At 36.5% G+C, this 10930-nt stretch overlaps 1 protein-coding gene across 1 annotated transcript in view; it reads right to left on the bottom strand.

Annotated features, from left to right (window-relative positions):
• Window positions 1–1717: 1717 nt before the first annotated feature.
• ALKAL1 (ALK and LTK ligand 1) overlaps window positions 1718–10930 on the bottom strand; it is a gene marked incomplete at its 3' end in the record, with an annotated part of 32327 nt that continues 23114 nt past the window's right edge. The window contains exons 2-4 of the mRNA XM_082014988.1: window positions 8554–8607; window positions 4113–4193; window positions 1718–1782 (exon numbers count right to left, since the gene is read on the bottom strand). Coding sequence (XP_081871114.1) covers window positions 1718–1782; window positions 4113–4193; window positions 8554–8607 — 200 coding nt within the window. The remainder of the gene's footprint in view (window positions 1783–4112; window positions 4194–8553; window positions 8608–10930) is intronic.

Genomic DNA, 10930 nt, shown 5'->3' with positions numbered 1-10930 from the left:
TCATAGCTCTACTTTTTCCAATAACATTTTCTCTATTTCAACAAGAAGAGAAAAAGTCAGCCTAGATAAAACTTTAAATGAACACAGTGCACATGAGCTGCTAACATTGCTTACCATTTAAACCTTCCCTTCCCCTGCCTTTGAGTGTATTTTTGGCAGCCAAATTAGAACACCTGGATTTGCAAATGATAGCAACTTTTGATCCTTTTGTATTATAAAGATGGAAATAGGATGAGATAGATGCTTCTGTACTGTGGATATGAAGGCATATCTTTGACTCATCCGCTTGAAAGAAAAGGAAAAAATGTATTGGAACATCCAGAAATCTTTCTGGAAGCCCTGAGCCATGAACCCAGAGGTGTAAAGGGATACAGACCAGGGAAAACACAGATTAAATAGGTGAAACTTCATAAAATGAAATAGTGTTGGGATGTTTTAGAAAGTTGAGATTTTAAAGAGAACACTAACAAACAAACAGGAATTTAGGCACCTCAAAAAAAAAATTGTAAAAAAAAAGGGCATTCAAAAAAAGGATTCCTGCCCTTAGTCACAAAAAGGAGAACCTGGTAAAGAAATGAGATCCCTGGTCAGTTTCTGGTTCAGTGCCCCTGTTCTATTCAAAACCATCTGCAATAACTGGAAGGCAAGAGGCCAAACACACTAAAAATAGTTAAGAAAAAAACAAAGAAGAGAAAGAAATTATGTCATTTCTTCTCAGCACTGAAATATTGCCATATTCTTCAAATCATTTTCTCACAGCCACCAAAATGAATCCCACCTCCACTTGGAAACCAAATCAGCTAACACTGACTCATATCCTACTCTTCCTTTCTTATTCTTGATTAGTGTGAATTGAAGTCTTGATGCAGAAAGAAGTGACATACACAACTCCCCCAAACTCCAAGCTTGCAGTATTTGTCAGGAGGAGGCAGTGGAAGGAAGAAGAAATCTTCAAAGCATCTTTGAAGAAATTTAAATAAATTAAATACACTGATTTTATATATTTTATTGGTCAATAAAAACCACTGCAGTTTTTCAAATTACCGTTGGAAGTGCAACCATCTTATTGACATTCAAACATTTGGAGAAAACAGCTCACTTGAAAATGTTCCTTTTATCAGTGACAATGCTGTTAATTAACACATTTAACGTGCTATTCATAAACAAGAATGGACTGGTTACTTCCACAGCCTGTTACTTGAAGCCTTTAGCTTTGTCACTCTTTATGTTCAGTTTACTTCCATCAACATGAAGTGGTATTAACTTTAGAGTAATTCTCAGGAGACAATCTGGGAATGAAAAATGGTCCCAAAGATGAATAAAGTGACAGGGTATCTATGAAGATTGCATTGGCAGACCTGAGATTAAGACATTCTGCTTCTTCCATGGATTAAAGCCCTCTTTCTGAAAGGCCTGAAATAAATATGTTGATGAAGTTCTCATGCATTTTTCTTTCACCAACCAGACTCCTTCTTAAAATTTTGAACAGTAAAAAGTCACCCAGTGCATAATTATGCACTGTATCTGTGCTTCTATGTATTCCCCTGAGGAACCAGTCAGTCCTTACAGGAATGTCAGAGCTGCATGTTGATGCACTCTGTTATTATCACATTTCTGTATGCATGCCTGATAACAAATACAAGAGTGAAGTAAATCACTAGATCATTCAACAAATAAGAAAATGAGTGGGAAAAATGATACTTACATAGCAAACATCCTAGGACTGTGTACACAAAGGGCTCATTGCTAATCTTGTTAGCAACCTTGCACACCTTTTATAATCTATAAAACAAAATTACCCACAGCAATAATGAATCTCATTTGCCAGGTACTGTCAAAAAACTGCATAAAATTAAATGTATAATTTTTACTAGAATTTCATACACTGTACACAGTGAAACCATTGTCTGATGGAAATTCATTAAACTATGTGTGCAAGATGCAATATTAGACTGTACCTTATCCTAGCCAGGGCTCTAGAGGAAATGTGAGTGATGGTAGCAATTAATTTTCTACCAAGTAGTTTCCTCTCAACATGTAGGAGACCAGGTTCAACTCTCAACTTTACGTGAAGGAATTTAATTCATTAACTGTGAGACTATTCTAACCAGCAGACTATGAGGTAGTTTGAGGTCTGGCTCATTCAAATTTTTTATTGCTCCACTTAGTTTTAACATTGGTGGAAATCCATATTTTCCATGTCTAAGTACATCTCCTAATCATCAGACTAGAGATACTAGTGTCCTACTTGCTGTCTCTCTCTCTGGTGTCCTTGGTTCAAAGGACCACTTTGTCCAAGTGGCCCCTGAGCCGCTGCTGTCCTTTCTGATGGAAAGATATAACTATTTGGTAACAAGAAATACTTAGGTGCAATTTTCTTCTCTTGCTTGATAAGTATTTTAACAAAAGTTAATAGAAATTGTACCAAACAGCAAGAGACTGAATGCTAACCTGGGTTCAGTTCTTCAGGGAATGTTTGTATAGAATATAACCGTGTCAGCAGGAGAGGAAGTAACTCATCCTTAGACATCCTACGGTGGCTAAGGTGTCACTGAAAGAAAATATCAAACTCTAAAGAGATAGGAAAAGATCCTGGCTATGATCAGCCTTGATAGCTATTCTAAACTCTGAGTGCTGGAGAAGGTGGAGACATTTCTGAGGATTTAGCTCTCCTCTTTAGATCAACAGAACATTTCAGGCTGAATGAAACTCATTGTCTGTTTTGGGTTGGGTTGACATAAAGGACAAAAAAACAACCTGCTTTTGTTTTAATTGCACTTTTTCTTTTGCATTTTGTTTTGATAGTTGAACTTAAAAATCAGCTCTTCACACAGTCCTAACCACAATCTTGTTTTTAAACTTAGAGAAAACCTATTTAATTAGAAGAGAAATATTATGACTGTTTTTTTGTAAATAAAGTGAAGCACTCAGGAAATACCAGGACGTCCAAATAATATTCACAGACTCTGGATCCATGTATCAAGGTATGCCACATGCAACATGCATGGTATTTTTGTTATGCGGCATGTAATAGATATATGTCTAGCCTACTCATATGTCTACTTACAAAGCTCTATGTATACCTTTTGAGGACAGCCATGGATTTCTACGTTCCAGCTTCTGACCAGTGTAAGGGCAGATGGAGACAAGGGCTCTCCAGCCCCTTTCAAAAGCCAGGTCCTCCGAGGTGCTGAGCTTTGGTGAGAGAGCATCTCAGCTGCTCACAAAAAGTGCTTACTGTCTTTCTAAGTGATGCAGACAAGTGTCACTATTTTTTCATGTTAAATCCTGAAAAATTACCAAGACACCCTGGTCCATAGTTTATGCCTACACATCACTAATGATATCCACATTTTCTAATTAAATGGTATTCCTTATTTTCCACTCACTTTATTTGAATTGTCCATTGCACTAGAGAACACTGAAGTAACTTCTTTGTAAGGGATTTTCATTTTGTTTGGGGTTTTTTTGTTTATTTGTTTTATCCATTTGACAACATTTTAGGACAGTTTTATTTTTCAATCTTACTGACAAAATTAGATTCAGGCTGTGTTGAAGCCAAACTTATGTGGATCTCATACTGGAATATTCTTTTATAAGAACTGCACATATCAATAAGAGAAATGATGAATTAATTGATTTTATGTTCTTTAACAATGAGCATAAAATAGAAAATTATTATCACAAACTGAAATATACTAAAAAAACCAAGATATAACTCTACTATTGAGCATTAAGAGAAGGTAGAGAATGGTTCAGATTTTATCTTATTGCACAAGTATAAGTAGAGGTAAAGGGAGCAGGAAGGAGAACACAGCTTCATATCTGCCCTCTGCATAGGCATACTCAACTAGTTTTTCAGAGTGTAGTTTTCATTTCATTTATGTTTGTCTCACTTTGAAGGAACTCCATCACATGCAGCTGACTGCAAGTGCATTAGAAAATCTTTGTATATTGGAAGACCTTGGGTGTATTTTGTAGTATAATGTTAAAGAGAAACAATTACAAAAGAACCAGTGATATTTGTTACATCAAACACTTAGTAGGAAAAGGAGGTTGCTTTTAGACAAGTATCACAGCTAGCATTATAAGGTACTTTAACCACTACTTACAGGCTGGCGTTGAGCAATCCCTTGTGTTGTGATAGAGTCGATGAAAATGCTTGCTACACTCTGATGAAAATGTGACTGGCCCTGTTTGAAAGTAAGCAGGAGTTAACCATAAACTTTCAGTGTCACTGCTTTGCAGCTTCAATGAATGACATCGACACATAGAATTAATTTCCCTGTGCTTTCACAAATTTACGTTTAATTTTTTTATTATACCTTAAACAATTATGATGCAACATGAGTATAACAATGCCACTGAAATAACAGAAAGAAATACTATTGTTATGCTATTATGTTGATGATCTGAAGAGCAGAAAAATGGGCCTTGGAAACAATGGACTGGCTTAGCCTTGAAATTCCAGTAATTCAAAATTAACAGTAAAATTTCTTATATGGTGAATAATAGAATTGTGCAACTACAACAGAATTTAGTTTGCTAAACAGTCATCAGTATTCTAATGTAGAAGGAATGTGGATATTATTTCTAAAGATAAATAAAAGCAACACTTTAAGCAAATATGAATTTCTATGCCCTGGAAAGATGAAGTAGTTTCATGTACTAATGCTTCTAATTTGCACGTAGATGGTTTATGAAGTTCTTAATATGCAATGTTGCAGAAAAAAAATGACAGTTGAATAGCATCTAGGAACCTGATATCCTGGTAAAATAGTCCTAGCAAGAAAGGATGCAGATGTGCAGAGGGCAGCATGTGTTTCAATGTTAGGGTGAGGCAAATCTCTGTGTGCCCAAGGTGTTGTGTGCTGTGTCTGTTCTTCCAGCCTCTGCTTCCTTCCCTGGATATCAGTGTCACCTACCAACATTAATATTTGATAGAAGTATATAGCTACTGGTCTCCAAAACACAGCTTAAATGTAACAAGTTGCCAAAAAGCCCTTCCATAATTGCTGATGGTCCTGGGAAGGTATAACTGATGGCATCCAAGCTGAAAAGGAGACTAAAAATGTAGTATTTGCATCATATAACTTGCTTAGCAGTACTACCACTGACAGCTGGGGATGAGTTTCCTGTGATTTGGACAGAAAACACTGACATAAATTGAGACTAACTGAACAAGACTAAAGTTAACTTGCATCCTCTAAATTCAGCACAAAAAGGAGCCCTGAATAAGAATAGCTTGTTTCAAGGAGTACTACAAAAGGATCCATATGGAGCATGCTGCTTTGACTGACTTTCCCGTCAGAGGAAGACAGTAAGCATTTCTGGGCAAAAATTATTTATTTCACAACTTGAAAGGTGGTTTATCAGCCTGGTAAAACATACCAAGCCAATTCTGTCTGGATAGAGGAGCCAAACTACCACAAGCTTGAGGGAAGATTCCTCTTTATGACGGTGATCACACTTGAACATTAAATATGTCTTACAGTTATATGTAGATTTCATGATTTTTTTCAGCCACAAATAAGCTTTTCATTAAACTGACAAAGCAGCCTTTGCAACTTTGAACTGGAAGATTGTTGCTTTTTTTTTTTTTTTTTTGAGTAATTAGGCTCAAAAGTAAGTATGTAATTTTAAATTATCCAAGATATATGGAGATAACATCAGCTTTTGTCGCTAACTAAATTCCATGTACCTTCAGATAATACATCGTTTTCTAGCTCTCTTTCTTGCCATCAAAAATAGGCTGTTAATTTTATTTGTGCCTTACAGAGCACTCTGTGTCAGCTGGCTTTTCAAGCTGAATTGATAGATAGCTTTATGACTCACAAGATTATTTATTACTTTTCCTATAATTGAGGACTGTTACATATGTTTCTAACTTGGTTTTAAAAAGTGTCTACTATTCTTGGCATACTAGAAGTGTACAATAATTTTCTTAACCCTGAAACTATAAAGATAATGGACTGTAAAGATAATGTTGATTTCCCCATCTCTCCTCTTTTTCACAACCTCATTAGTTTAGAATGTTCGAATTCTTGAACTAGTAAGGACTATACCTGAACAGTCTACTTAACTAAGGTTGATAGAAAAAGGATTATGATTTGAACAGAATCAAGAAAAATAAAGCTGTATTTTAAGAAAACGTCTGTGGATTACGGGACTTAATAAAGCTGCAGAAAAGAAAAAAACAGACAGAAAAACTCATCTTAAGAGCATAATGAAAGAGAGAAAGAGAGAAAGAGAAGAAAGAGAGAGAAAGAGAGAAAGAGAGAAAGAGAGAAAGAGAGAGAGAGAAAGAAAGAGAGAAAGAGAGAAAGAGAGAGAGAAAGAAAGAGAGAAAGAGAGAAAGAGAGAAAGAGAGAAAGAGAGAAAGAGAGAAAGAAAGAGAGAAAGAGAGAAAGAGAGAGAGAAAGAAAGAGAGAAAGAGAGAAAGAGAGAAAGAGAGAAAGAGAGAAAGAGAGAAAGAAAGAGAGAAAGAGAGAGAGAAAGAGAGAAAGAAAGAGAAAGAGAGAGAAAGAGAGAAAGGAAGGAAGGAAGGAAGGAAGAGAAAGGAAGGAGGGAAGGAAGGAAGGAGGGAAGGAAGGAAGGAAGGAAGGAAGGAAGGAAGGAAGGAAGGAAGGAAGGAAGGAAGGAAGGAAGGAAGGAAGGAAGGAAGGAAGGAAGGAAGGAAGGAAGGAAGGAAGGAAGGAAGGAAGGAAGGAAGGAAGGAAGGAAGGAAGGAAGGTGATGTAGGCAGAAATTCTGAGCCAACAAAGAAATAAACTTCAAGAATTTTGGAATGAGCTTGCTTTCCTTATTCATTCCAGCTAATGTTAGTCAAACTATTTCAGTAATTTTGATGGCAATTACTCATGCAGAAAAGGACTTTTAATTTCATGAATGGCTCCAGAAAGTGGTCTTCAAGTATTATTTTGCTCTTTTTCTTTTCTATGATTTAGTATTCTCACAATATCTTCTGTAAAACTCATGTTTATTTTTCACTGTTGTTTCTGAGTAATGACACTTGTTCTGTATTCATTATTTAGCTTCTCCAGATTCTTATGCTGAGCTTTTTATGGCAGCTGAGCGGTTTCCAAAGTTAAAAATGAAAAGGAAATGGATTAATTATTAATATAAGCAAATCTTTCTTGTCTGTCCTCCCCTGGAGAGTAATTTCCATTACTGCTGTGCTACATAGGATAGAATAGTTGGACCTGTATGTTCTTTTTATTTCTTTCTCATATGGATTGAAAATGGTAAGATTCATAATTACTCTTGTTTACTGTAAGAGTGAAGGGCCAGCTGGGTGTAGCACATTTCCTGTAGATGCTCTTAGGCTGCAGTTAGCAGTTGGCAGAAAGATCCTAAAGTTGTGTTTATCCTAAAGTTTTGAAGACACTTCCCCCATGCAAAAGAGACAACAATTTTTTTCCTTTCTTGCCAAGGGCTGTCTGAAATTTCCAGCAAAGAGGAAATGCATAATTATTTCCAATTCTCTTTTTCATGCCTCAGCTGCCAACTATTTTTCTAGTATTTAGTTTCACTAATCCCAATAACATTTAAAATTACCTACAGATTTGCAGTGTCATACTCTGAAACCTTCACTTTTCTGAATTACAGAGTATTTGGAACTGAAGAGTAAAGAATCAGTGCAAGTATCTTGCTGTTGGCAACTATTTTTGTGTATATTCATATTTTTGTGTATATTCAGTACAATATTTTTCCAGTTGTTACAAAAATAAGAGTCCCAAAGGTAAGTGCATTATGCAACTCTATCTCAGTTTTCAAGTACAAGTACTTGACTCTAATCCCATTAAACTTTCATATCTGAAATAGCAAATTACTTTTCTGATTCATTTACACTGTTTCATCCTTCCTTGTTCCATTTGTTTTTCTTGTTAAAATAAGCATCACAGGTATACACCATGAGACAAGGCAAAATGTGTTTCCCTGATATAGTGAAAACTTACATGGCCACATAGGCCTGTTTCTGGAAGATATTTGCAGTCCAGTGAGAAGTTTTAAAATTAGTGAACTTGAAAATAAATATGGCAGGACTGATGAAAAATATGGAAATAATACATATATTTAAAATTAAAAATGTACTGAGTTCTCTCATTAAGATACTGCTTGCCAGAGATAGCAGATAGGTGCTCACCCATATCACATTTTTAACACCATACTGCAAACTGTTTGCACATAGATATACAATGCAGTAACTATAGCACACAGACATATATACATTCAGTACCTACAACTATTAAACTTGTAGTGTAGCTGCAAATCAACAAGCAACAATAGGATGATAAAAACGAAATAACAGGTTTTAAATCATGAATATTTTAATTTACCATGTATTGAAAGTTATTTTAGGCTAGATTATTCAGGGAGACTCAAACCTAAACGTAATTAGAGTTCTGTAAAAACTTCTAGTCCTAAACAATGCAAATTTAACTTCACAAATGTTAAACTTGATGCAGAACCTCAAAAAAGCTAATGGTGTGACTCTTGTGGTTACTTAGAATATGCATATGCAGGTAAATTAAGAGCAAGCAGCTGCCTTACCTGTAAAATGTTTTATGAATTTGTCTTTTAGACTGGAATCTCTTGGAAAAATTTCTGAGGAGAGAAGGAAAAAAGTGTGTAATATAGGAATTACGATACAAGCTCTGAAAGCATAATATGCCAAGATGCCTGCTGTGCAGAGACCCAATAGCCTCCCAAATTAACTATGAAATTACTTTTGCATTTACATATGTGTGTGTGTAAACAACATTTCAAGTAATTCACATATGAATACCAACTGGTCATCCTACAACACACTCTATCAGGTTTTCTGAGAATCATTTCTACACATCTTAAGTTGTGTTATAATTTTATAAGTATTTATATAAACAAGCTATCATGTTATGACAAGTATTTGAAGCCTGAACAGATTATGTAAAGTACCAAGATAAATACTAACTAAATACCATATTTTAGCTTTTGAAACACAGGTACCTGAAAAGAAAAGAAAATATGGGCCATACATATTTTCATTGCACTGTTAGTCAAAAAGTAGTATTCCCCTCCTATGAAAATAGCTGTGGATTTTAAAATATTCCCTTTCCATATATGGGTATATTTTCCAAAAAATATAAGAGAAAATACAAGTCTCAGAACAGTCAAAGGAATCAGGCAGAACAGAAATTGGAGCTAACACAAAAACTCTACTCACCTTTTTTTTTTTTTTTTTTAACTTTTGGTGAAAGTATTCTCAGATGTAGCACATTTCCCCTCAATCTTGTTGAGTAACTGCTGTTACTACTGCAGACAGTGACTGTATATAACAGTTGCACATTATGTTAAATTCAGAAGAAATGCCTTTATTAGCACTAATACAAGGAACATGAGTAACTCACAGCATTAGGACCTGTAGCCAAATATATTTATTCACTAAAAATATTTCCTTACCTTTAATATCATTTTAAATCATAGAACCATAGAATAGTTTGGGTTGGAAAGGACCTTTAAAGTCCATCTAGTCCAACCCACCTGCAAAGCAGGCACATTTTCAACTAGATCAGGTTGCTCAGAGCCCCGTCCAACCTGACCTGGAATGTTTCCGGGGATGGGGCATCTACCACCTCTCTGGGCAACCTGTGCCACTGTTTCATCACCCTCGTTGTGAAAAATTTCTTCCTTATATCTATAAATATACCCTCTTTTAGTTTAAAAGCATTACCAATTTTTGTATTCTCTTTTTTTTTTTCAGTTCCCCATCTGAATTAACATTTAGCTCAGAAGAGAGCAAGCTTCCTTTCATACTATAGGAAGATGTTGGTTATCTGCCAAAATAAATTCTTACCACTGGCTTTAGGCAGTTTCTCAGAGGTCACATGAGTGTATTTTTAGGCTTGGATTTTAAGCTAAAATGCTTACGTTTTCTTACGGCAACTCAGCAAGATTAGGGGACCTAATTTACTTAAGATTCCTCAAAAATCTCAGTTTTAACTAACTCGTTTCCTTATTGCAAATGAAATAACAGCCCTTCTCCATTAAACTTAGAATTTTACTGACATGAATTGCCAGCTAGTGTAAAACTACATAGAATGAAGTATATGAAAAGCCAAAACAGTGAAACGATCTGCTTGAGTTTTGAATGAGATGCCTCAAGTGGACCAGCACTGACAAATAAGCAAAGGCTGGTGAGCGTTGGGCTAGGAACAGGCCATTCCTGGTCTGACAAAGAACATTTAGACCCACATCCTTTCAAAGTCTATAGAATTTGCTGTGGGAACAGCAGCTGCCTTTTGCCTTATAAAATTCTTTAGGAAAAGTCCGTAATACAGTACCCAGCCAAAACCCCACCCCTAAATGCACAGAAGGTACAACGTGATAGGATTTGATGCTCAGGCAAGGAGCTAGGCATTGCAAGCACAAAATCGCAGCTGTGGCTGTCTCGGTAAGCCTGAGAAGGAACGCTGCAGGGTAGGCTTCCCATGAGTAACCTACACCAGCCCAAGGTTCACACCAGCCCAGCTATGCCTGTCCCGGTAGGAAAAACTAGGTCAGCCGTGTGTTGGGAAGCGGCTGAATGGTGTTGACCCCATCCCTGCTCCTCCCTGCGCGGCTGCCTCCCCTCCGGGCTGCAACCAGCTTTTCAACACGTGCCCAGGCTTCAGCTTTCTTCAAGAGGTCATTTTCTTTATAGTACAGTACATTTGCTTGGTAAAACACAATCAGTGAGCCCCTAGGGCTCCACAGAGACAACCTAAGCCCATTTGTATGAAAATCACGGGCAGCACAGGTTACTGGAACGCTTCTGTCTGCTGGCTGCAATGGCAGGGGCAACTCTGCCTGAACTATGAATTGTCCAACACAACTAACAGTAATTTTATTCCGTCTTCCAGCAGCATAGCCAAGCCCTCCTATCTGTACGCAACTGTGAGGCTGAGGTCTC

The sequence above is a fragment of the Phaethon aethereus genome (genome assembly GCF_964289735.1).
Source record: "Phaethon aethereus genome assembly, chromosome: 2".
Lineage (NCBI taxonomy): Eukaryota > Metazoa > Chordata > Aves > Phaethontiformes > Phaethontidae > Phaethon > Phaethon aethereus.
The sequence above is the reverse complement of the archived record's forward strand: the minus strand, read 5'-3'. Positions and strand labels throughout refer to the sequence as shown.